The sequence below is a fragment of the Halichoeres trimaculatus genome, unplaced genomic scaffold (assembly GCF_033239565.1).
Source record: "Halichoeres trimaculatus isolate MK-OKI-2021-1 unplaced genomic scaffold, fHalTri1.1 fHalTri1_scaffold_20, whole genome shotgun sequence".
NCBI classification, from domain to species: Eukaryota; Metazoa; Chordata; class Actinopteri; order Labriformes; family Labridae; genus Halichoeres; species Halichoeres trimaculatus.
The window spans coordinates 7,105,445-7,133,041 of record NW_027437198.1 but is presented as its reverse complement, the minus strand read 5'-3'; the positions used below and the strand labels follow the sequence as shown (position 1 = coordinate 7,133,041).

The 27,597-nt window shown below is 41.2% G+C and overlaps 2 protein-coding genes across 4 annotated transcripts in view; one reads left to right on the top strand and one right to left on the bottom strand.

Moving 5' to 3' along the window:
* The window catches only part of dnaaf5 (dynein axonemal assembly factor 5), a 42,603-nt gene extending 16,923 nt beyond the window's left edge, over positions 1-25,680 (bottom strand). The window contains exons 1-9 of the mRNA XM_074696625.1: positions 24,961-25,680; positions 24,380-24,564; positions 24,127-24,251; positions 23,399-23,517; positions 21,706-21,938; positions 20,142-20,366; positions 13,437-13,580; positions 10,782-10,950; positions 5,379-5,526 (exon numbers count right to left, since the gene is read on the bottom strand). Of these exons, the coding sequence (XP_074552726.1) occupies positions 5,379-5,526; positions 10,782-10,950; positions 13,437-13,580; positions 20,142-20,366; positions 21,706-21,938; positions 23,399-23,517; positions 24,127-24,251; positions 24,380-24,564; positions 24,961-25,498 (1,886 nt within the window). The 5' untranslated portion in view covers positions 25,499-25,680. The remainder of the gene's footprint in view (positions 1-5,378; positions 5,527-10,781; positions 10,951-13,436; positions 13,581-20,141; positions 20,367-21,705; positions 21,939-23,398; positions 23,518-24,126; positions 24,252-24,379; positions 24,565-24,960) is intronic.
* A 701-nt stretch (positions 25,681-26,381) lies between these two features.
* prkar1b (protein kinase, cAMP-dependent, regulatory, type I, beta) overlaps positions 26,382-27,597 on the top strand; it is a 111,932-nt gene continuing 110,716 nt past the window's right edge. Inside the window, exon 1 of one of the 3 annotated variants that reach the window (XM_074697087.1) lies at positions 26,382-26,531. The gene's annotated coding sequence lies outside the window, so the exon portion shown is untranslated. Of the gene's footprint in view, positions 26,629-27,597 lie in introns of all 3 variants that reach the window. The other 2 variants (XM_074697086.1, XM_074697088.1) reach the window with 2 other exon arrangements.

Sequence of the window (27,597 nt, the reverse complement as noted above, 5' to 3'; positions counted from 1 at the left end):
AGAGACGGGCGCTGGAGAGGGTCTTCAGCCAGGAGGAGATTCAGGATTTCCTGGCACTCTGGAGACAAGTTCCTGCTGATGCTGATGTCTTTTTCAAGGAAACTTATTGTCTCAAAGTAAGTTTGTGGGTGCAGCATCTCATAAAGGACAATCCCTATCTGCCATACGGTGGTGGGTCCAGGTCTGTGGATGTCTCTTTTGTGGCACTCCGGTGGCTTGTGGGCAGGGGTGCCACAGAATCCCTCGTACGTTGCAGACTTTGTGGTGAAACAGCTCAGCCCGAAGTCGATCAACTTCACACGCGGGACATCAGTGCTGGTGTGGATTAGCATATTCTCTATTTTGATGTCTTTGTGGAAGACATTCTTTGCTTCAAGCTCCTTGGCTGCCTCGACCAGCTGCTTTAAAATGACTCTGCTCTCCTCCTCCTGCAGGGCTTTTCCTTTGTTGTTGATGTAATTACTGAGGTCAGTCGCTGGAAATGGACGCTCCATGATAATGATCAACTCGTCTTTTAAATCATAGAAGTCAAGCAGTGAAATAACTGATGACTTTCCAAATTCTTTCTCTTTGGCCAGCTCCTGCATAATAACCACCTCTCGAGGGAGGGTCTTTCCGTTCCTTTCGTCGTACATGAATGTGACGTCCTCCCTGTAAATGTGTTTGATGGCCACAGGGAGATCATCTTCTATTCGGTACCCAGCATACACTGAACCAAAGCCTCCCCTGCCAAGCAGGCACACCTGCTCATATTTGGCCCAAAAATCCTCCTTGCTTTTTCCTCCAGAGGTGGCTTCCATGCCCTTCTTCCTCTTCTTTGCGCTCTCCAGAGAGGAACTGAGGGTTTCTTCAGATTCCTCCTCCTGATCATCAACTCTTGATCTCTTTTTCGATCTGTTGATGTAACTTTGGAGTAAGTCGCTGTAACTCGAGCCGTCCTCCGAGGGCTCTGAGGTCTTCCGCCTCTTGGTGGAGTTTTCTTCAGAGGTGCTCTTTCTCTTTTTGGACCCCTGGTGTCCATGGTTGGACGCAGAGTGCCTCTCACTCTGCTCTGAGGCATTGCTGGTCTCACTGCTGCTTAATGACCAAGTCCAATCTGCATATCAGAAATTAAAACCATATTAATTTACAAGGCAGAAATAAAATCTGGTACAATTATAACTTAAATCAATTGAAAGATAAACTCCTGATGGGAAGTTACTGCATGCCTGTATTGTTAATGCTTTAATACACAAACACTGTAACTTATGGGGCGCAGATTGTAAAGTTGCACACACTGCAAGAAACGACAACATTTCTCCACATTTAGCTCTGAAACATCACTTTTTCTGCACATTTAAATAAAATATTTGTCAAATATTTTATTTAAATGTTTAATATTTTATCTAAATGTTGAATCATATTTATAAATGTTATAAATGAATGTCCTGATTCTATATTTAGCCATGTTTCTAAACTTTAACTTTTGGTCTAAATATTTAGCTAAGACTAAATATTTATCAAAGATTTATAAATCTTTTGCTTATATTTTTTAATACTTAGTTGAGATTTTAAATCTTAAGCAAAGATTTCTGAAACTTGAGCAAAGATTTCTAAACATGAAGTCAAGACTTTTTAATCTTGAGGTACGATTTTAAAATCTTTAGCTTATATGCAGATTCACAGTCTCGCCCGCCGGAAGCACCTAAATAAAAGTTTGAGGAAGCGATCCAGCCAAGCGGGGTTTTGAGAAAAGCAAACAGTTGTCTAAATCAGCCCTTAGAAAATAGAAGTACCAAGTGCTGTGAAGGCACTGTTAAAAACTCTGTGGCCAACATTGAAGAAGTAGAGCTTGACTTTCTCAAAATTGCTTCCTCAAACTTTTATTTTGGTACTACCCTCTGGGTGGGAGATTTATAATTCTTGACTAGATATTAGGAGATCTTTGCTAAAGATTTAGAAATGTTTGCTTAAAATTTAGAAATCTGGACTAAATATTTAGAAACTTTGATAAATATATTTATATCTTTGTTTAACATTTATAATTCTCCAATAAATATTTAGTCTGAGCTAAATATTTAGAATCAGAGAAATCAATTTATAACATTTATAAAAAAAACATTCATCATTTAAATAAAACATTTAACATTTAGATAAAACATTCAACGTTTATATTTAATATTTGACAAATATATTTGACAAATATTTCTCTAAATCTGCGGAAAAAGTGATGTTTCAGAGCTAAATGTCGAGAAGTGTTGTCATTTGTAGTGTGTTCAACTTTACAATTGGCGCCACAAACTAACTTAGTTTTAAATGCAGGACTTTGACTTAAAACCAAGTTTTAATACTGATGTGTTACATTTCTACTTTGTTAAAGTGTCTTAGTGTATCACTCTGCAGTAAAAATGGACTTTATGTGCATTTGCATGTTTTTCATAGAAACTATAACTTACCTGGTTTCTCAGCAGCTGGAGGGTGAACAGTTGGGCTCTCGTTTGATGCAAACTCTGACATTTTTCGTTTTTTTTGTTGCGTTTTGTTGTGTTTGAACATAGAGCGAAAACAGTGACCTGGCTTGAAGCACCGATCCAAAGGTAATGATTTTGGTGGGTCAGTCTGTTCAGAGTCTAGAACAGATGAAGACAGAACCTTGTTCCGCTCTTTGAAGCACTGTGACATCACACAGAGCATTTTTCAAACTGAAGATTCCGTTCTTATCACATGATTGTTAAAATGGTGGTCGAAATTGGGCTGAATAAATCAAATCAATAAATAAATCTTTATTTTGTATAAATAAAGTTTGATTTATTGATTAATTGATTGACTGATTGATCACAGGGTGTCTGTGCATCCTCAATTTTTTTTTTAAGTTTTTAATTTATGTATCTAAAATTAGATAGATAGATAGATCGATAGATCGATAGATAGATAGATAGATAGATAGATAGATATTTAGATAGATAGATAGATAGATAGATAGATAGATAGATAGATAGATAGATAGATAGATAGATAAATAGATAGATAGATAGATAGAATACTTTATTAATCACTGAAGGGAAATTCATGAAAAAAATTAAATGAATTAATGAAAAATTAAAGCCTTGAAACATCTTAAATTCATTAAAAATGTCATATACTGGTCTTAAATACATGACGCCACCGTCACCTGTTCACTTTTTTTCATTCTATTAAATGCTCCTTGAGGAGGAAAGTTAAAACAATGTCCCTTTCTCGTTCATTTCCACTCTTAACGATGCAACACAGACAGCAGACATAGAGTCAGACACACTTCGTTAGGAATACCCGTCAAGACAACAAGTGATACAACATATTACCCACAAAGCACCGCAGGACATGAAACACAACTCTTACATGGCATAATAGCTTAACAAGCTAGTCTTAGTTTACTTTTTTTCATTTAACGGCTGATTGGTTTAAAGTTGCACAACACAGTACTGCACAAGTTACATCCAGATGTTAAAAAAAAAACTCTTGTATTTAATAAAAATATACCTCTCAGTCCACTGAATTTATAGAAAAGCTCAAGTTTGTTAGCAAGTTCATTTCTTAGATTCAGGTATATAATGTAAAAAATGGATGAATACACAAACGCCATGGGAATTCACAAGGTTTCCGGTAAAAAGGATTAGCTTCAACTGTAGCAAAAACAATAAAGTGGGAAAACACTAATCGAAATATATATAAGGTTAATATTCTGGAAAAGTAAATTTTTTCAAAGTAATTATTTTTTAATTTGTTTCTCCAGACCAGGGGTCTGCAACCTTTACTGTCATTAAAATCCTTTTTGCCTCAGCCCATGATTGAAGAAATTCTGAAGCCACAAAAATCAATTTATTTTCACAATAAAAGCTATAAACTGTACTAAGTTCCATACATAGTTAAAATCTAGTGAACAATTATTGAAAAGAGAAGTTAATTTGAAAACATTTAAATTGTACATTTAAAGTCTTAATTTTTATTTTTCATAAATAAATAAAAAAAATGTTTAAAAAAAATAAATAGTGTGAATATTAAAAATCAAAACTGAAATGCAAACATTTTTGAAATTTCAATTATATGCTAAAATTTCAAAAATGCAAAATGTTTTGAAATGTAAAAACTCTGCTAAAATTGCACAAATTTTAAAATTTCAAAAATTATTCCTTTGTTTTGAATTTCAAAAATTTGGAAAAAGGTCAAACAACTTTTGAAATTCAAAACTTTGCCAGAGAATGAATCAATTCTATAAATTTGCCAAAATTTCAAAATGCAAAAGACTTGAATTCAATAACATAAAGTGATAATATAGCTCACCTTTTCATTCTTTGTTTTTCTAATTTCTTGCCACATATCAACCATGTTGAACCAGCATGTTGGCAGTTGAATAAACTCATCTACCCAGAATTAAAATCTGTATTTTCTACCAATTTTTTTTGTAGATTTAGTGATTTTACTAGGGGTGTGAAACTTTAGGCTAGTCACAGGTGGATAGAAAGTTGGTGGGCTGTTGATGTTGTAGGAGGTGAAGTAGAGCGATGGCAGGCTTTATTCACAGATGTGATGTATATTCACTTCAATGAGATGTTAAATCATAATAAATACATCATAATTTTATTTATTGACATGCCTTCAATCATTAATGCCCTTTGTAAGAAAAATAGAAAATTCTTTACTTCAATAATTCTTTTAAAGCTACAAGGGGCCAAAACTTGTAGCCCCAGACTACAGTCTGATGTGTTTTTACTCTAACTTCAGTAGCTTGTTTGAGGGTCTGTTAGTGTTGTTACTTCCTATTTCACGGTCCTGGTTAGTATAAAAGCCAAGTCCTCATTTATCACAAATGCAGTTATTCTGCAGTGGTCTGTTCAGACTTAAGAGTCTATCAATAAAATGAAGAGTGAGGTTACGTTAGCTCTGATTGATAGATGACTGGCAGGACATAACCAGGATTTGCTAACGTTACACGTTATAGACACGTTCCACAGCACAGGGCTGTCAGTAGCGCTACGTATGGACAGCTACTTAACTACAGTACAAACGGTTGTTTGCTTGTTGTCATGTTCCAGACAACAGGGCTACCGAACTGTACTGATAAATACCTTACGTCTTTGCGTTGTATTCGAGAAAAATGTTGTAAAATTTGTTCCAAAACAAACACGTTATTAAAAGCCATATTTTTACGACAGTGTCTGCGAGGCTCTGGACCAGAAGGTGGTGATGCAGTCTAAACAGATCCTCCTCAAAGCATCTTTAAATGCGCTCTTGCCAACAGACATGAAAAGCTCAGGCTTGATTATCCCAGTGACTTCAACAAAAACACTTGTTTCATAAGTTAAGTGATTTTGTGTGACTGGGGTGTGGGTTTGAGAAGAGCGTGTATGTTTCCCACTCACCCCTGGGAATCCAGTGTGTTGGCTGCATCCAGCAGCAGCTTAGCGAGCATCGTGAAGACGCTCATCCTCATCTCTGTGTCTCTGTTTGGTTGGAGGCAGCTGTGAAGCAGAGGCATCAGCTGGCTCAGAAACTCCCCGATCACTGGACCTGTGACAAAAACATACATTTACAGCGTTACTTTGAGGATTTTAAAGAGCATCGGTGCATTAAACAAGGCCTTTGTCTTAACTTCTAAGCCGCTGCCTCTTCTACTGAGACATAAAACAGATCCTTGTTACCCTAGCAGTGCTTCGACCTGGAGAAAAATGTGTCCCTAAAATTCTATAACCATCATATCTGTCTTAACACAAAATTAAACCTATTCCAATACACACTCCCCAGCCACTTTATTAGGTACACCTGTCCAACTGCTCTTTAATGCAAATTTCTAATCAGCCAATCACATGGCAGCAACTCAATGCGTTTAGGCATGTAGACATGGTCAAGACTATCTGCTGCAGTTCAAACTGAGCATCAGAATGGAGAAGAAAGGTGATTTAAAGGACTTTGAACGGGCATGGTTGTTGTTGCCAGACAGGCTGGTCTGAGTATTTCAGAGACTGGGATTTTAACCCACAGCCATCTCTAGGGTTTACAGAGAATGGTCCCAGAAAGAGAAAATATCCAGTTAGCGGCAGTTCTGTGGGCCAAAATGCCTTGTTGATGCCAGAGGTCAGAGGAGAATGGACAGACTGGTTGGAGCTGATAGAAAGGCAACAGTAACTCAAATAACCACTGGTTACAACCGAGGTCTGCAGAAGAGCATCTCTGAACACACAACACGTCCAACCTTGAGGCAGATGGACTACAGCAGCAGAAGACCACACCGGGTGACCCTCCTGTCAGCTAAGAACAGGAAACTGAGGCTACAATTCACACAGCAACACCAAAACTGGACAATAGAAGATTGGAAAAACGTTGCCTGATCTGATGAGTCTGGATTTCTGCTCCACATTCAGATGGTAGGGTCAGAATTTGGCGTCAACAACATGAAAGCATGGATCCATCCTGCCTTGTATCAACGGTTCAGGCTGCTGCTGCTGGTGTAATGGTGTGGGGGATATTTTCTTGGCTCACTTTGGGCCCCTTAGTACCAACTGAGCATGGTTTAAAGTCCACAGCCTACCTGAGTATTGTTGCTGACCATGTCCATCCCTTTATGAGGACAGTGTACCGATCTTCTGATGGCTACTTCCAGCAGGATAACGCTCCATGTCATAAAGCTGGAATCATCTCAGACTGCTTTCTTCAACATGACAATGAGTTCCCTGTACTCAAATGTCCTCCACAGTCCCCAGATCTCAATCCAATAGAGCACCTTTGGGATGTGGTGGAACGGGAGATTCTCATCATGGATGTTCAGCCGACAAATCTGCTGCAACTGTGTGATGCTATCATGTCAATATGGAGCAAACTCTCTGAGGAATGTTTCCTGTACCTTGTTGAATCTATGCCACCAAGGATTAAGGCAGTTCTAAAGGCAACAGGGGGTCAAACCCAGTACTAGCAAGGTGTACCTAGAGCCGCGTTTCCACCAAGCAGTCCAGTTTGGTTCAATACGGTTTAGTACGGTTTGATACAGTTAAGCCTGATCCAGTTTGCGTTTTCACAGCAAAACTGTGCCCTCTCATGGTAGGTGGCTTGTAAGCCGGATTCTGAAAGCTACAGCTTTTAAGCAATAGCATGATGCTGTAGCAGAGCGACGCAGTTTACCCCACTAATTAATCAAACGAAGAAGAAAAACACGACACAGTAAACAAAGAGCATGGATAGAAGACATGCAGCATTTCGTCCTCTCTTTGATTGGCATGTAGCTCTTTGATACAAAGTGAAATCAAGCTTCATTTCAGAGAAGTCTGTGTGCCGCCAGGAGAAATGCAGCCGCTGTCACGGAGTAAGTGACGATTCTTTTGACCAATCAACGGTCTGCTGTGTTGTAGCTCCACCTTCCGAGAGCATATTGGTTCAGTCTGGCACCCATATGAAAGAGTCCCAAAAAGTGGGACGGCTCGTCTTGGTTATTTCGGGATCAGTCCCGGGATAAGTCGGTGGAAACGCCACAAAATGTGCGCTGTACCGAGACGAACCAAACCGGTCTGCTTGGTGGAAACTCAGTTTAAAGTAACTTCTTCAGTCCCATTTTTCCAGCTGTCAAACAAACATGAAAAGGCCTCTACAGTCACAGCCATAAAAAGGTGAGACGGTGACGAATAGCTCTGAGGATGTGACACATAAAAAAGTCTTTGTGTGTGAGAGAGTTCTATAAAACAGTCTATTACAGGAAAATGAGAAACTCACTCTCAGAGTATTCCCAGTTACACTCATGCCCACACACCTACCCACTAAGTCTGACAGCATGTTTACAGAGCTTTATATAGTAATCTGCATGCATGTGTGTGTGTGTAACAAGTGATAAGTGTCCATGCCCTGCTTGGACTCAGACATGAGAGGAGACAGAGGAAATCCTGAGACTGCTCAGGGGTGATGGAAAACATCATCAAGAGATACTGGAAAACAAAAACGAGCGACCTGTTCAGTGGGAATGTGTGAATCAAAGGGCGTTAGAGGAAATTTCTTTGAGTCGATGCACACTGACTAACAACATAAGAAGGCGGCATTAGGAAATTTCACTGCTCTACTTTCTCTTCTTGCAGCAGCTGAAGACAAATGAGTGAGGAGGACATGAGAGAGAAATAACTTCCCCTGTCAGAAACAAACACAGACAAAGTGTGACAGGAGATGATGAGCGAGCAAAATGACCAATTCTTCGTTTTCATGTGAACTACCGGCGATTGTTCAGAAGAACAAAGATTTCCCTTGAATCATACAACACGAAACAAAGCAGCAACATGCTTTCTGTTCTCCCTGCTTCTGCGAACCAAGCTTATAGGAATGAAAATATGGGGATGCTAAGAGGAGCATTCAACATGTGAAAACAAAAATCACACACCACGAACACACAAAGAGCTTCAAAGTGGCCTTGATCCAGGGGAAGGTCAAGAGCAGGCGGCTGTGGCGCCGTTTGATGTAGTGACCTGCACGGGGATCACTAAGTGGACTTAGAATGGACTGGTCAGTTAGCCGTGGGAGCGTGTGTGAGAGTTTGTGTGTGTGTGTGGATTAGAGGGGTATCCAGCTGCCCGGCCAATTAGAAAAAGAGGGAAGGGAGGGAGAAAGAGATGGAGATGAAAGAGTGGCACATGGGGGTGCTGATGATGGAGGATTATTTGGCATAAAGAGAGGTATAGTGAAGGCTCAGCACCAGAGACAGGGTCACAGCTTTTTAACCCACTGAAACACACACACATTAAAGACACAAGCGCAGACTAAACCCTCCAGACAAGCCTCAGACACACTGGCTGACTGACAAACTGAGGCAGAGACTGGGATTTGTAAAGGTCAGTCAGCCACTGGTGCTAATGACAGCCTTGTCTTGTTCTGTGTGGTCGTGTTTGACCATGATCCTTCTCATGTCTGGGTAAAAGAATAAAAATCAAACTCCTTCATATTTTCGTTTGAGGGGAATTGATTGGCATTCATCAAAAACTAATGAAACAGCAAAAAGGTCCTGACCAGCCTGAGAAGAATCTTGCCCAAAGACACTTCAGCGTGTGATGGCGGGAGCTGGGGTTGAACCTTGAAAGACTACCGACTCAGCTGCACAGACATGTGAAACTTTTCTTTCTATGCTTTTTATGCTGTGCAGTTTATTAGAGCAGGTACTAAAAAGTGACCACTCCACTGATTACAAACTATTTAATATACTAGATTACATCTGTTTGCGTCAGTTTGATGCTTTTGATCTTTATGCCAGCTGAACAGAACAGTTTTTCTTTGAGCCCTTTAATGGTGGCAGCGTAGACTTTCTTCAGGAAAAAAAATGCTTGATCCCTACACTGTTCTGCCAGAAATACACATGTTTTTTTTGGATAAAGACACCATTTCCCATGAGTTTCATCAGTCATTGTGTTACAGACTATTTCCAAGGTGTGCATTTGCTTGATAAACATTTTGCTGAATGCAAAGAGACGAGGTAATGTATTTATTTGTCGTTATGTAGCGCTAGGGCTGCATGATATGGCCTAAAACCAATGTCTCAATATTTTTAAGTAGGGCTGCACCGATTCCAACTTTTCTGGTTTTGATACCGATACCGGTACTGGTACCTGGGCTTTGGGTGAGGCTGAACAATTAACTGAATTTAAACCAACATCGCAATGTAATTAAATGCAATTTTCAAATGGCAAAGGCTGCAATCAAAAATAAAAATAAAAAACAGAATTTTAATCTGCATTGTCTTTAGTTTGTGTTTTGTTACTGATAACCCTAACTCTAACCCTTTCTGCACTTTATTTTGTATGAGATCCATAGACGAGAGGATTCACATTTGTTTTTTTTATTTTATTGTTCATACCAGGCCTGTTGTTCTGCAGTGCTTTGTTCCTCTCTCTGATTTTATCAAAGGGAATTAATGATAATTTTATTACAGGTTTATAAGGCCTGAAGTTAAATCAATCAGTCAATATTCTACTGTGACTGTAATAGTTAATTAAAGGCATATGATATTCGTATCAATTCATGCTTCAGTTCATCTCATTTCATCATGACATGTAGGCCTGGCCTAGAGGAAAGAATTGTTTGTATGTTGACAGTATCCTTTGTTGTGTTGGTCATACTATAGAAAGGTTTATTGCTTGTGTTCAGTGAATAATGAAGGAGATCTGGGTGGACAGGGGAGTATGACAGCAGCACCAGCAGAGAGTGATGGAAGTAAAACTCGGAAGAGTATTACGTACCAACGTCTCAAAACATTTACGTGACAATTAGTACTCAATGGGTGGGATATAGTTTCATACAACTTGCATGTAGCAACCTACGATACATCAAGTATATTTGATATATTCCCCACTTTTATGTTACGTTATCCTTTAAAACATGACAACTAGGAAACTTTGTTCAGTGATGATGATAATCTCATTTTAAAACATGGATTATGATCAGGAGAAGGTATAAAACTGGGGCCATTTTAACAACCCTTCTCGCATATTTCAGCAGCTGCTGCCTTTATGTTGCTTGAAATGCACCGCAACGTGTCTGTGAACAAGCTGAGAAAACAACTGCTCAAAATCAGTGTGATCTTTAATAAAACACCACATGGATGGTGGACTTTCACCAGCTTGTCGAGGTGAAATGGATCTAACGTGCATGTTCAGGACGATGACAGATGAAGTGATTCTCTCAGCATTAACAGGTGCTTTCTCTGTATTTCTTTGACCCTAGCTGTGTCTCTACATGAGCTAACCCCTGCACCTGCAGAATAATTTGGCAACATCTCGTGGAAACATTGAGCCTTCACTTCTCACCTGATTGTGTGACTATGACATGCAGTTGAAGTCTCTGCGGGGAGTAACTGGACCAGGCGTTGACTGAGGCAGACAGCCAGTCCAGCAGCTGGCCCATATGTTGTCTATAGAGCTCCATCACTGAGTCCAGGCCCTGTACCTTACACAACAAGTGGACACTCTCCACGGCCTGGGAAGGAGAGGGAGAGGGGGAAGAAAATGATGTCAACACATTTTGTTTGTAATATTTTGATTAAAAAAATGAGACGACGTGGGAGGTGGGGTTTATGAAGAGGTGATGAGAAAGACTGAGAGCGAGGGCTAAGCACTTTGATCGTTGTGTTTCATTTGTAATTCTGACAATTCTGACTACTACAGAGGTGGCTAGGCGCCACCCTATTGGTTGTGGCTGCCTGTTGCACTGGCTCTGTCCTCTTTGTCTGTTTCTTGTAATTTTTTGTTTCTTCTTCATTTGGAGTGGATCATTTCTTTGTATGGCTCATGTGTTGGTTGTGGACACCAAACTGGCTGTGTCTTAAGGGATATTTTTTGCTGTTTTTGCTCCTGTGTTTGTCTGGAGATCCTACATGTAACCATAGCTGCATTGTTTACATGTGAAATCAGCTGTCAGCAGTCTATAGCATGTCAATGCTAAATGGTGCAAGGCCTGATGTTTCCCCATAAGGTTAGGAGAAGGAGGTGAGGACTACGTGCTGGTTCTCAGGTGTGAGCTTAGAAGTGTAGGAATGGGAATCGAAAACTGGTTCCTGTTGAGAATCGATAAGAAATGTTTCAATCCATCCAAATCGGTAGTCTTTGTGCTTAACGATTCCCTTATCAATTCAGGATTTTCAGCTTGAAGTTTTACTGAAGAAGTGACTTCATAAAGAAATGTGCATTACTCTCTGTCAGGAGATTCATAGTCAGTACATTCAAAATGGTATAAATCACCTTATTTACCAAAATAACTGAATAGCACAAGCTTGACGCTAACGTATATGGGAAACTGCATTGATATGCTAGCAGATAGCATACATCAGTATAAATTCAGCTTCAGAATAGAATTTCAACTTTCATCACAGAAACATATCACATCAACTCTGTAAAAATTACTGAGAATTTCAAATGTGAAAAGCTAACAGACAATTGAAAGGATCATGGCTGACTTCATCACTACGGAAAGCTTCCAAACAACTTAAACCATTGCTATAACCACTTTGAGCCACTAGATGGCCTACTTGAATTATTAATATATTACAACACAGTACATCAACGTCACAGTGTGTGCATCTTTTACCCGTTTCTGTTTAATTATGCCCAGAAATATCCAAACTCAGGGACCAATTACATTTTATTCACTTACAGTATAAACTCAATTAAATGTTGACACAGAAAACCTGTAAAGCTACTTTTTGTATCAAGAAAATTCACTTCAAATGGGAAGAACAACAGAGCAGACATTACAAGGTCTTACACATAAAACCCCTTAGAAACAAAAACTGTGACAGATACACAGGATGTCACAAAGACAGGAACTGAGAGGACTCCTTACATACAAACACATGTGAAGGGACACACACACATACACACACCCACACACACACAAAGCAATAAAGCTGAGCAGGAGGAAAGGGCAAGAATGAGAGATAGGAGAGTAAATAATTAGCGGACTCTTTGGGGCAGGGGAACTGACCTTAAGGGCCCTTCATAGCTCCCTTCATAGTCCCTCAGGGACACACAGGGACAGAGACAATGTCTGAGTCACAGATCGGCCCCTTCAGAAGAGAGCTAGACAACTCTGAGCTGTCCACTGATGGGAAAGCCGTGCCCCTTTTCTGGGAAGTATTGCTTTTCCTCTGGGTCCTGGAATGCCCAAGGCCATTCTCACCCTCCCTCTTTATTTCTTAATCCATTCCTCTCATCTCTCCTCTAACTCCGCTCTCGGTCTGGACTTATGGACCAATGCAGACACACATAAACTAACACACAAACACTGGTGGCCTGTGTGGTGTCTAGTAAGAACTGGTGCCAATGACTTCCCGCTCCTTTCCCTGTCATTAACCTCCTACGGCGACAAGCAGTGAGGCGACACTCTTGCCTCAGATGCTGATGGCTCAACTTGTCGCTGTTTCTGGTGCATTTTGAGGTTGACCACAACATAAAAGCTTGTTGCTCGCAAACCATTCAGCTGTAGCGGCCAGAAGGAGGCGTTATGGAGCCACAAATGGGGACTGAGCCAATGACACACACCTGTTAGGGAACACGACTCATCCTTGTAAATGTGTTTGTTACTTCTTTTCTATCTGTCCCTTTGCTCCATCTTCCTCTTACCTCCTTTCTCTTAGGTCTGGGTTTCAAGTTCAACTCCAAAGGTGCAATTTCAGCTTCCCTGGATGAGTGGGTAATTATACTGTTGGCCATGCCCACTTTGAACTCATACCAAAGCTCACATTCTTCAAATAGCTTTCTTGCTTCATAAAACTTGCCCACAATTATGATAAAAAAAAGATGGAAAAGTACAAATTGAAAGGGAGAAATTGCAAGAATGTGCCACACAGCAACTGAATTGCATAATTTACTCGGGTGTAAAACTCAGTAACAGAGTGAGAGCAGAGTGGTGGAGAAGATGGGTCTAAAAATCCATTTCCATTTCACTGAGCAGAAGTGTTTTCTCACCTTTTCGCTGAGATGTGGCTCAGCGGAGAGGCTCTGGACAGTGACCAGCACCTGCAGCAGCTGCAGACTGACTGAGCCACAGTCTGACTCACACTGACGCAGAAGCACATCCACACTCGCCAACAACTGCTCCAAGTACATAACCTGGAAGAAGGAGGAGAATTGTGAGATGTCTGGTTTATAGCAGATGGGGGTCCTGTGAGGTGCATTTGGCAGAAATTACACCTCCACAAACAGAAGAATGACTTTTTTTTTACTCAATTAATTTCTTCTCACCTCAAGATGAAACAAAAACAAAGCAGGATCTGAGTTTCTCATTTTGAATTTGATGAACTGCAATAACAAAGCACTTTAATCTGCATTCTTCTGTATGAGACTGCTGTCACTTGTCAGCAAACGCTGTGGTGAGCTCATGTTTAGACAAAGAGCTGCAGCTTAGGCTAATTTCTATGCCATCACCCAGATCATGACCTCTTTTCCTGTTGTTTTGAAGTCTGTCATTAGTGTTGGATTTTGGGGGAGGGACTGAAGGGGGGGAAACGAAGGTGCAAGCGTGAGTGTGTGTAAGACAGAGAGAGTGTGAGCTTTTGTACTGAGAGTGTTGAGAGCTGGGTGAAGTGCCCTCAGGGTGTTTGCCTCGACCTGGTGATGGGGAGAAATATTTTAAGCAACCTCCTCATGTACTCCACTGCTACAAAAATACACGAGTAAGCCAGACACACGTTCACTGAGCTTGACTGGTAATTACCAGAGCTCTGTCAGTAGGGGGTGTATTGACTTTCTCATCAATTTCAACAGCAGCACAGCTTCAGATCAATCCTGAAGAGAACAAATGTTTAGTTGAGAAATAACGATTATCAAATGATTCATTTGAAGTTCATGAAATGGTAACCTATGTACATGTTATGTGGGACTGTCCAGAGGTAAAGCATTTCTGGTACACTGTGTCAGAAGTTTTATCCAATATAAGAGGAATTGATGTCCCCTTCTCTGCCAAACTGTTGCTACTGAATGATGATTCTGCATTGAGTCTCAACAAAACCTCAGAAAAGACAGATTTTTTTAAGGTTTGACCGCTGCTAAAAGGCTGTTGGTAATGAGGTGGAAAGCTCCACATGAGATTGAGAAAAAGCACTGGACTTTCTCAATGTTGGACATGATCTCTTTGGAATGCTCAATTGCTTGATTCAACTGTGCCAGAGATGACTTATAGACACCTCACATATTCTCTCTGCTCTGCACATATTACGGTGATATTTGTATGCATTAATTACCAGATTTCGTTTTTTTATTCACCTTTCTTTAATTTTTTTTCTACTCAATCCATTTATTACTATTGTTCCTTATCTAGAAATTGGGTATAGTCTTTTTTTCTGCTTTTTTGTCTCATGTACATTTGAGTCTTTCCAACCAAAAACTCCACCAGCTGATTTCACTGATTACTCCCTGCTCTCTGCTTAAAGTGATATTCCGGGATGGAACAAGTTGGGTCCTATCACAAGGTTTAGGACAGAAATTAGCCCTACAGCAGTGTTTTTGTGCAGCAGAAGCCCAGAGCGCTCGCATCAAACACCCCCTCCCTGCTCCTCTGCCAGTTTCCTCTGCACTCAGACGGGGCCATATTTTACTTGACCAAAAACACAAATAAACGGACTCCCACCGAAAAAATCTGATATCGGTCTGCATTCACACTTTATTTTGAGAATTTTTAGCGCGTTACTTTCACACAAAAACACCGCTAAATAAGGCTCTAGTTCTCATTGTGTCTCTTAGTCCTGGCAGACTACCTGCGTTTGTTTATATCTGGCACGCCGCGCGCGGACTGATACACTAAGTGGCGAGTGCCTCGTAGCCAGCTGTGGCTCTGCAGCGGAGGCTGTTTTACGACACAATGAGAACTGGAGCCTTATTTAGCGGTGTTTTTGGTCAAGTAAAATATGGCCCCGTCTGAGTGCAGAGGAAACTGGCAGAGGAGCAGGGAGGGGGTGTTTGGTGCGTGCGCCCTGGGCTTCTGCTGCACAAAAACACTGCTGTAGGGGTAATTTCTGCCCTAAACCTTGTGATAGGACCCAACTTGTTCCATCCTGGAGTATGGAGTTTTTGGTTGGAAAGAAAACCTGCAGCCTCTTGGCCCTCCATGGAACGAGTTTGAGATCGCTGGTCTAAAGGCTGATGTGCTTGACGCGTCCGCGGGGTCCGTGCGGCTTTGTGCGGCCAAATGACGTCATTTCCGCACCTACGCCCCAATGCGTGGGCCGCACACACTCAAAAATTCTAAACTGCCGGATTGAGACGCACTGACAAGATGGTGGAAGAACCTGATCTCCTGGTGGTCGAAGTGCAGAAATACAGGATCTGTATGACTCTTCCCACAGAGATCACCGGGGGTGGTAAATAATTTATGGCGTGAAACTGGGGCCACTCTTGGCAGAGAAGAGAAATCAGTAATAGATTCTGGAAAAATCTTCAGGACAGATATGTCATGTTACAAACAAAGGCAAACTTCTTCGAGTCTTGTTTAGTACTCTGGTAGACGTACGTTAATGATACACCGCCCTCTGCAGTTTGGGAATGGACACCAACTGACGCTGCAGGGGGTGCTGAAAAGCAAAAAAGCCTCACGTTCTCTCCCTTGGATCTCTTGCGTCTCATATCCGCGTGTCACATTCGCGCGAAAAGCATAAAATAGGCTATTTCCCAAAGCCCCGGTACCTTGCCATGCCTTGGTCTGATGTGGGTGTGGGGTGGGCGTGGGCAGGCATCCACATCATCAGATGCTGCCTAAGTGCTGTTCCAATGTTCATGTCCTCCGTTTGGTTAGCATGTGGCTAATTGACCAAGGACACACAGGTTTATCCTTCGCTGCCTTGCAATGGCTATAAATACCCAACATGCAACACGCGAATCTACAAAAAAGGAATAAAATGGAAGGAAAAGACACACCAGAGAGACACTCCAGTGGAGGTGCACGGTAAATTCCAATTCAAATATAAGTAACAAAATACACCTCTGAAAATAACAACTTACACCATGTCCAACACTTAATTCTTTTGTGTGTCACCCACGTAACTATAATTACTGAGAAGCTGCACCTTCAGAGTGTCAATGATGTGACAATTAAAAAGCAAAAAGCGTACAAAAGTGGCAAGCCATGACAATATTTGTAGCAGCTTGAGCATACGGTCTACTCCCACGTTTGTATAAACTTTCCAAGCACTGTCCACAGTGCAACACGTTATGTGAGACAATGTAACTCCAATTACATAAACATTTGTGACAGGAATCTGATGGTAAAAAATATGCCTTTGTAGGCTGTTCCATTAGCGTCTCCTTTTGAGCAGACGCAGGACACTTGCCTTGGATTGAAAGGAAGTGGTTTCGTAGGCACTGCCTATCAAGGCAAGGCAAGGCTACCTGGGCTTTGGGAAACAGCCATAGACTTAATTGTCAAATAAATGTGCTGGGTGGGGTAGGGTGTGTGGGGAGTGAAGAAATATGTCTTTTTGATTTGTGTTGATAGGTGATCTAAACCTCACTCTGAGAACATATATAATATTTGATCACAAAAACATACAAAAAAACGTTAAGTCGAGTAAAGATACAAATGTTACAGAACCCAGGGCTTGTTGGGAGAAAGTTGGGGTTGAATTGGTGAGGGCAGCAATGAGGCTCTGGTCAAAACAAGCTTCTACGTTAAGACTCCCACACTGTGACATGTTCACTTGTTTGAATATTTTCCTGCAGTCATTGATAAGGGAAATCCCAGCTCAGGACCTAGTCATTCACAGGCTCATAAAACCAGCAGTAAGCAGGGAGAAATGGAAATAACGTGACAAACAGTGGCAGACACACACATTAGTGTACACATACACAGACTAGTGTTATACATTCTTAGAAAACAACCATTAGGGCTGGCCAAGAGAAAGAAAGAGGGAGAGCGGAAAAAGTGGTGCAGTGTAATCACTATGTGGACACCTGGAACCAGGCGAGATACACCTGGTTTCATTGGCCTGGGCACGCTCAGGGGGCCTTGTTACGGAGTGTGTGCATCTGTCCACCACTGGATACATCAATTACAAACACACACACACACACTTCTCTTTAAGGAGCCGTACCAGGCGATGAATTCCTATCCAGTGGGGAGCCCACCACCCCCACAGCTACTGATGTTGCCAAGGCAGCGGGAAAACAAACATAGAAGGTGCTGGGTATGCCGACGCGCTGCAGCCAGGTACTGTTCGCTCTCCTGCCTTTCTTCCCCTCTCTTCATGTGTCGATCAGGAAAGCAGCGAGCAGTGTGCTGCTGTCACTCATGACAAAGGGCAGGCACGCAAGAGAAAGGCTGATGTATGGCAGCGTGTTTTTGTATTCAGCAAAATATCGGTGGTTGTGACACGAGGAGACAACATGAGAAGACACAGAGCTTTCTTTTCTCCCTGCTCCCCTCCTGTTGAAGTATTTCACCAAGACAGCACAGTCCTGGTTATTGAGTGAGATAGATATGCATGATAATTTACAGTTAAGCCTTTCTTCCTCTCTCTTGTTCCTGACTTCTCCAGAGTGATCCAGCCCTGCAGATAATCTGACGAGCCTGTCACCATGGTAAGCCATAACACAGCGACACACAGCTGTGTAAAGTGTGCTGGGATTTGCTCATCCTCTGTGGAATATCCCTTTAAAAAGAGACCCTTTTATGATTCATAAGCAAACACCTCATATAAACTCTGCGAGGTACCTCAGGATACGGCGGCTTCTCTGACCACCAGCTTGCTTTTCATTTTCCCGCAAACTCTTGACATCATTTCCAATTTAAGTCCAATATTTTTACTGTTCACTGCGCATCTGCCGTTTATTTTTGTAAGCTGTTTTTCCCCCCAAAATAAAGAAAAGAAAACAGGGACTTGAAAGAGTTAGGGAGGCTAAGTTGTGCTGAAGTATCATATATCAGTTTCCAAATCTTCAGCATGCAGCCCAAACTCCCCACCGAGCCTGCAGTTCCCCTTGCCTCTGTTCACTTTGATGATTATTTATGTTTAATTTCTGGACGGGCTTCTTTATGTCCAAGTCAAACTTAACTTTTTACTCTTTCTGCCTTTGGTTCAAGTGGCACATAACTCTCTTAAGTTGGATGTTTGGAGTTCTGAAAGTACCTCATTTAAAAACAGTCAAATATAATAAAACAAAAGGTCAGCTACATCTATGTCTTTGGTGTTTGTGCATCTGCAGATTATTAAACCATTACCAAACACTGGTAAATCAGCCCCATATGAAGGATCTGAGAGAAAACGCTACATTTGAGACTGGGGGAGTGTAGTAAGTGTGCGCACTGAGTCAGTATTTCAGAACAGAGACAAACAGGGATGCAGGTGCTCCCCGTGTTATTTACAGCCACGTGGTGATTTAGCCCTGCTCCTTCTAATGAACCCGGCCTGTTGTTGAAGAGTGTTGCAGGTGCTTTGTCTGGGTGAGCTCTAAACTTTGACCTCAGAAAAAAGAGACCGGGAGAATGGCAGAGAGAGATAGATGAAGAAACGGACAGAGAGGAAGCAGAGGTCTGCCTCCATCTGTGTGACAATGCTGACGGCCTCGTCCTGTTAGTTCTCTCTCTGGTTGACCCTGCCGGATCGCAACAAGGGAGGACAGAAAGGGGTCAGCTTTCCTCTCCATTTATCACCGGCCTTGACCAGGCAGGCTTTGAAACTTCAGGGATTCTTTTAGTGGTGTGGCTGAGCCACAGCCTGTGCTGGGACCTTACACACGGCTATAAAAAAAACAAAGACTGTGCCCTGCCTTGTCTGCTATGAGAGGTCAGAGAAGCCACGTAGGGGTCACGTGAAATCAGTGGATTATTGTTATTTTTGTACCAGGGAGGAAATTCTTCCAGGCCTCACTGGGAAGGGGTGGTGTCATGGGTATAGGTGAGTCAGTAATGCGCCAAGATCAGAAAATAACTCCGCCAGACAACTGTTATTTTGATTCTGAAAGGGAAAGATATTTTGGTGAAAGAGGAAAGGGGGCGGAAAGTAGCGTCTGCTGTGGACCTGATGTTTTTTTCCACAAGGAGAAAATTATTTGCAGAGAAAAACAAAAGCCACTATTATATCATACTTACTCTGCAACAAAAATAAAGACAATTCAAGAAAGAGTTGGAAAATCCTGTGTGGCCTCAGCTTTTCTTGAGCAGAATCCTTATTTTGGAGAATTACTTAACAGTAAACCCAATGAACTCACTGCAAACAGAAGTTTCACTGAAAAGGAGTCTTCAGCTAGAGATCTTGTTAAGAGAAGTCTTATCACACAGCCTATCCACATAAGAGACAAATTGAGCAAGAAATATGCAGTTTGACTGTCACTGCCAAAAATAAGAGTGTGAATTCTACACAGGGAGAGCAGAAAATGACCTACTGTGACACTGCCAAGATCACCTAACAAGACTGGGAAAGAATAACAGCTGGTGCACACAGATCAGGAAGGAAAATCAAGACATGGCAGACGGGGCAGAAAAAACTTGGCAGAGATGTCATCAAAACATGTCTGTCTTTCATGTTTGAATTTTTCGCTTTCCATAGTTAACTCCAGGCGTGTTGTTACCCAATTGAGCAAACAATCGAGCAAACTGTTGTGGAAGAATACTATGCGTGAGTGGGGTGGGGTTAGGTAAAAATATGGTGAACTAAAAACTACACCAAGCCTCTTTCTACTGACCTGTTGATATTCCTGGCAGACGTCTGGCAGGGCCAGTGTGTTGGCAATTTGTTCGAGATGTGGCTTAAGGAGAGGTCTGGGGCAGCCTCCAAGCACGGCAGCCAGCACCGTGAGATGGGCCCAGGGGTGAGAGGAAGAGGAGGGGGATGTCACATGATCCAGCAGCAGCTTGAGGAAGACATCAGGGGGGACGAAGGTCCCCAAGAGCTTTGCAGCTGCCCGACACTACATGAAGGTACAGAGTAAAGAGAGACACAGAGGCCGAGTGAACAAGAAGTCCTCATGAGACCTGCAGGGATCCACATGAAATATGGACACAATGTTGATAACAGGTCCATCCCAAGTCCTGAGCCCTGCTCAATCCAGTGTAAACCCCAAAGTTCAAATGACTCCATTGGATTAAGCTATAAAAACGTAAAATGTGTTAGTAAGTTCAATTCACTCAAATGTCTAAGGTTACAGTGTTAAACTGATGATTTCTGAGTAGATTTAACTTTTGTTACTGTTTTAGTAAGCACAACTTTAAATCATTAGTTTCTGTGACTGTGTTTTGTAACCGTGAGTGAGGAGGGAACATAGTCGATATGAGACCCTGCTGTACTTTAAGATGTTCAGTACTGGCACAGGTTGTCTGTGCTCCACATGACACGGAATGTTTGTCTGTGCATCACTGCATGGACCAGCTGTCTGTGCTCCTTGTGGCACTGATCAGCTGCCTATGCTCTACTTTTAACATTTTCAAAATTGGTCAAAAAAGCATGATAGTCCAGTCAAAAATTTCATTCATAAATATATTAACCATTAGGCACACTAGACTCCGTGCCATGGAGCACAGACCACCAGTCAGTGCCGTGGGGCACAGACAACCTGTGCCCCCTGAAGAACAATATTTCAATATACGGTAAGGTCTCATATCTACTGCATTTCCTTCTCACTCACGGTTACTAAAGTTATTAAATTAGAGCTGATTTTTATTGTGACGGTGTTTGTAACCATGAGTGAGGAGGGAACGCTGTGGATATGAGACCCAGCTGTACTTTATTTGTAAATGTTATTTAATTTATTTGTTCAGATCTGCTTCAATTTTCCATTATTACATTTAATTAATTCATAAGGAAAATTTATTGATATCAAATCTTTCACTTTTGAGTAAGGTCAACTTATTATGTTTTACAGTGATATGCAACATTTTTTTGACATTACTTAATATTTTAATTATTAACAAATCAGCATCAGGTTTATTTGATGAAAGACATTCAGTAAAATGATTTTCCATTATAATCGGAACTACTTAAGATGTTGAGTTAAATTAACTTTCATTTCATTACTTAGTTTTTTTAAGGTAACCAGTTTGCAAGCATTTTTTAAGTAAACTCAATTTATCCAGATTTACAGTGTAAAGTTGAACAAGACTCAAAAAATGCTGACTAACACCTCAATGCAAGTGTCTTGAGATCATTTTGTCTTCTAACAGCTGAGACAACAAACAACAATATAATGTATACGTGCAGAGTTGGTGCTGCAAAGGATATTACATTAAGGTTATTCAACATTCTGGACTTACATTGGTAGCCACATCCCTCTCTGTGTCAGTGCAGGCCACATAGAGGGTGGCGAGGAGAGGCTGCAGATGTTGAGTGCTGTGGTCTTCAGCGTGCAGCAACAGCACAGAGAGCAGCTGAGAGGTCCTGACTCGTGTGGGCACCAACCAGTCGGTCACATCATGGGCAATAGCTGGCACCAGCCTACCCAGGTTTCTTATCACAAGTTCTCTGCAGCCCAACCCAGGACGCTCCACTGGGGGAGAAAATGCAGAACAAAAACAGAGTTAGGTAATCAACTGTTTGAATGCTAAAAAAGGTATTTAAAAACAATAAAAATCACTGATTCTAATGTTTCTAAGTGTCTGTGACTCATCATATCTTCACTATAACCTTTTATGAGTAATATATTCATAAAATAGACGTGTTGGAGCAGGTGTGACATTTGCTGAAATAGCCCGTTGCATTTGAAATCGAGCATCCCTTTCTCTCTCTCTGCTCCACCTTGTTCCCCTCCTTCTATAGGCACACTAATGAGGGAGGAAGAGAGGACTTAAAGGCTGCAGAGATAAATCAGGGAAACACACCAGAACAAGACAAAACAAGCCTCCTTCTGGTTGTCTTTCACTGTCTGACAGTGACCTCTTCACACTGGGAGGCCCGGCAGATTTACAACAGCAAGGAAGAAGAAGATAGAGAGAGACTTTTCCTTTCCTTTCATTTCCTTTCCAGGGTTAGTATTCCTCCACATTTTCAAAAAGGTAACTGTTCAGCATGTAAAGCAGCAAGATATAAAGCTAAGGAACTCTCCCTCTTACACACTCACTCCGCCCTGCTCTTTAGGCAAACCATGGTGACCACGTTCAGGTTCACACTCCTTCCCAGGCCCCAGGCAGACACTTATCTTTCCAAGCCAGTGCCTGCCCAAAAACCAAGCTGTCTAAGACATTATTTACACTTAGCGTGAGCTGTAATAAATACAGATGATTTAATGTCAGAAAGTTGAAAAGGTAACATTGAGAATTTACATTTGCATTTGACTAGAAAGTAAAAGCTTTTGTTGTACATTGAGAGGGATGAGACAAGCCAAGACGACTGGAAACTTTCATCATACCTCAAGATGTTACCTGAAATAATCCCTTGATAAAATAAGACAATGAAAAAACTGAGTAGAATGTCAGAAAGTCTGAACTGACAGTAATGATATATGCTAGTAGGATATTTATGCTTTTAAGCCACACTGCTTCAAAATTTCACTTTAAATGCTGTAAAAGGGACTTATATAAGGATAGAATAGAATAGAATAGAAAATACTTTATTTATCCCCGAGGGGAAATTCAGGAGTCACCGCAGCATTTAAGAAAACAAAAGTAAGAAAGAGTATAGAAAGTGCAAAAATGTCCATAAGAAATTAGATGACGACATCCCGTCCACCACTCCCAGGTTAAATCAACAAGAATGCAGTCACATGGGTTAAGAGCAGGTTTTAAGTTTATCAGAGTTGGTAATTTCTCGTATAAGCCTGGCAAAAAGTAACAGTATGTGTTTGGATGTTAGGGATAGATCTGGAGGTTGTTTTGGATGACAGAGCTGTTAAGACCCTGTCTCTTGAGAGCACTGATGTCAGAAACCCACACAGCAAACAAAAAACTCAACAAATCATGTGACTGCTGGCACAAAAACATCAGGAGAATAAATCCTGCTACTGTAACAAACCTCCTGATGGGTAGAAGGGAGGTGGCGTGAGGAGAAAGTCCATTTTGTCCTTGATGTCCTCTTCATTCTCCTTTTCCCACTGGGTGCCAACCTGCTTCCATAGATCAGCTGCTAGAAGTCTGCAGGAAGAGAGTTGAGACGCCAGTGAAGAGAAATAAACAATGACTAAGAGGGATCACATTGTGTTATAACCTCCTGACTACCAGGAAAAAAACTATTGTCCAATCACAAAGATTTTAAGATTTCCCAATCTTTGTGAGGTTATTAGAATACTGAACACATTTTTTTTTGGAAAAAAAAGTTTTTATATTTCAGATATTATGTATATTACTAGTATATTACAATGCTAAAATACAGTAAAAATTATTCAGACAATGTTCAAATGTGTTGTTAAGAGTCTCATATAAAATATACCACCAAAGTTTCAAGCGAAAATTTGCTTATTAAAAACTAACTTACTTTTCCTCTTCCCATAAATTGCACTTCCACTGATGGATGCCATTTTCCTTAATGAAAAAGAGAAAGGTACCAAAGCCCCACCCCTTCACATTTGGTATCATTGAAAAGCCCTAAATGTCCTCTGTAGATGGCATGAGGAGTTTATTCAGCAGTGTGAAGTAAGTGGAAGATATTTAGGTTTACAAATGTCCTCCACAGAGGACAGATTTTAACTTCTGGTAGTCAGGAGGATAAGGCAAAGAGAAGAAGGAGACAGAATTTAGTTTTACCTTATTTCTGGGATTTCATCTGTGGTGTTGCTCAGCAGGAGCGGGATGAGTTTGTGGAAATATGAATATCTGTCTCTCATGTGAAGCAGCCAGTCTCCAACAACTACAGTGACTGCTTTTCTCACCTGGAGCACACCACAGGGAAATATAAAATTACAAAAATACCTTCTTAATCAGGAAGTGAACATGTTTTAAGCCACTCAAACAATAATACATACAATGACACAAATTGTTAAGGTGGTTAAAAGTGAACCTGTGGCGAGTCATCAAATAGTCTCTGCGCAAAATGAGAGAGCACATCATCCACGTTTTTTCCAGTGCTATGCTGAATGACTGCCCCAGTGGCCTCAATGGCAGACACTCGTACCCTGGAGTGCTGATGGGAAATCGTCTGCATGAGAGGTTTGATCAGACTCTCAGCCTGGAGGTGAAAGTGCTCTGAAGATCAAGAAGACATGCAGTTCAGTTTCATGTCAGCATAATATCAATATTGAAAACTGGTTTGGGTAAAATGTTGGATTTTAGTCAACAAAATATGACATTTCTCAGTTTGATCATTGTGCTGTACATATTTTTCTGAAATTGTTTCGTTTGCCAACATATGAAAAATTAAAGTCAACCCAGAGTTACACCTTTTTTTAAAACTTTTAGATGAGTCTTTAATTATGTTTTATTATTTTTAAGGAAATGTTGAATAACCCTAGGGTATAAGACTAAAAAAACTTATAAGGTTATCATCTAGGTGCAGGCTCTGTGCAGCATCATGTCTGGGTGCCTGGATACCATAGCAACAGACCTTATCCACAACAATAGCCACAAAAACTGTTCACTAACCTGGCACAGACTTTGCGAGGCTCACTGCACATTTGCAGCTCTCCTTTTTAACATCAGGGAATGGGTCTACGATGGTTCTCTGCAGAATGTTGATCATTTCGTTCAGATATGGCGCTAAATGCTTCCCGCACACCTCCAACGTCAGAGTCAGCATCTCCATGGCCGACAGACGGAGCTCCTCGGCGGGCTCCTGGATGTCTTTCTCTCCGAGCCTCTGAGCCAGACAGGGTATTAAATAAGGCAGTGACTCCTCGGGTTTGGGTACACAGCGAATAAACTCACTTATCGTAGTTATTGCGGTTTCTCTGCATCTTTCCATCGGGTCTGACAGACATTTGAGGAGAGGCTTAAGGAGAGCAGAGAAAACCTCCTGTAAGACGCTACTGGAAAGTCCTTTATCAACAGTCTCCCTCTTGATTGTTTCCAGAGCCCTCTTTCTTGTCGCTTTGTTGTCTTCATTTAGACAGTTTAGATGTCTAGCGAGTCCTCTCAAGACCTCAGAGGCAGCATGCTCGTCTCCCGCTGCCATCGCTGCCATGTTTGTTGTCGTTATGGTGACCAGTAGCTTCACGACAAACAAACGGCTGCTTTACGGTAGCTCTCTGATTCAAACCTCAACTTTATTGACAAAGCACAGTTCCTTAAGCAGACAGCCCTTCCTTTCTGTGAACTTCAAGCCTAATTGAGATGAATTAGGAAGATGGAGAATTATACGTCGTTTCTTCAAAAATGAAAATGCTGGAAATTAACTTAATTTTGGGCGGAACAGGGAAAGTCATTTGAAGCAAAGAAACTAATATAAAAACACCTGGAAGAGTCCTGATAAAAAACTATTCCACCTCAAACATACACAAGGTTAGTTATGACATCAAACAACCAATAGCTACAGTGGCCCTGAAGTACAAAACACCACAAAATAAATAAATAAATAAATATACAAAGGTTTCATTCCAGTGTTATTCTTGGTGGGAGCATTTTTAAAATAGATACATATGATGTCTAAAAAGGGCTTAAAAGTCCTAAAAAAAATCAGGACAAAAACAGACATTTGCGCAGAAAAAATGTCTTAATACATTTTTAAGCATCCCAAATTTGACATTTTATAACGTCACATTTGGGTATTCTCTTTGAGACAGCCCACTGTGAACATAAATTGGGTAATGTGGTATCCAGGGTGCTTTTTGAGCAGGAAATTGCTCTAGGGCCTCCATGGTGGTAAAAACTTCACAAACACCCCTTTTATTACTTTTTGTCTCTATCACCTGACAGTCTAATTGCGCCACTGTGCCATGAAAGCTATCCATCTTCACATAAACAGATACGTTTCTCCCAATATCACAAAAAATATCAAATAAATCTCCCCAAATTATGGCGCTGTAAATGTTACCTTTACCCTTTTTTGTAACCTGCAGGTGATCTGGCGCGTGCCCGTCGAGCTTCAGGCCTCGAGAGAGTGCCGCTGCGGTCGAGATGACAGATTGACGTCATCGGGACTGACGCAGAGAGGCAGAGCAGCAGCAGCATCCCGTCTACCACACACGGATCCTCAACAACCTCCCACCACCAGCGAGGTATTTTCTCTCTGAGCATCCTCCTAAATAACGGTAGGGACACCAGCGAGACTACTGGTCTGTAGTGCGATTTTACAGACACACATCAAGGCTCTAGGTCAGCCCCTTGACATTGTTTACTTCGCAGTATTTCCCCTTCGTTGTAGTTTGGTTACCAACGTAAGATTAGCAGAGCTAGCATGGTTAGCTGTTTATTGTATGCACTGAACAGGTACTGAGCTGCCTTACCAGCTGAATATGGCAGTATTGTTATGTGTGCGCACTGTTTTGCTGTTTGGTGTTAAAAATACTCGGTAGATCTCATAGCTTAGAGCCATAAATGATTCAGATTTGTAATGCAGTAAAATAACAACACATCGTAAAAGTGATTTCCCTTTCAGGAAGTGATACGGGCTAGTGAACAGTTAGCTACACCTGCACTGTTTCCTGGCTTACTCTGATCTGATGAAAACGTTGTTATTGGACATAACTGCAGGATGACATAATAGTAGCATTGCTGCATAATTCAAACATCATGCATCATGTTTGCTTTCCTATTGACATGTGAGCATCAGATTCTTTCTCCATAAAGAAGGGATGAACAGCCCTTTAGTACATACATGAATTAAGGTATAAATGTGCATGGCACTACTATTTAAAATATAGCTCCTTTGTTTACTATCAGAGAGATGAATGGGGAATGGGCACTTTTGCCGGTGGAAACAAATTATTTTTTTATCATAACGTTAGTATACTGAGAAAGGTGATCTAATATTTCAATTTTTTGACACAAAATTGAATAGCCCTGTAAAGAATATTTTCGCTAATTACCTGAGGATAATCTAATAAATACCAAAACAATACATGAATTCACAACATCAGACTTCAGGCTTACTTTTCATCTCACAAATGGACAAACCTCCTACTTCACCTCCTTCCCAATAACATTTGCCCCTCCACTCTTTTCCCTACTTCATCACATTGCCTGCTCTGCATTTTTCCTCAAACCCTTATTTTGTTTCCTCCACCATCTTCTCCCCTGCTACCCAGTGTTCCCTCCATCCTCATTTTGCTTCCCCTCCCCTTC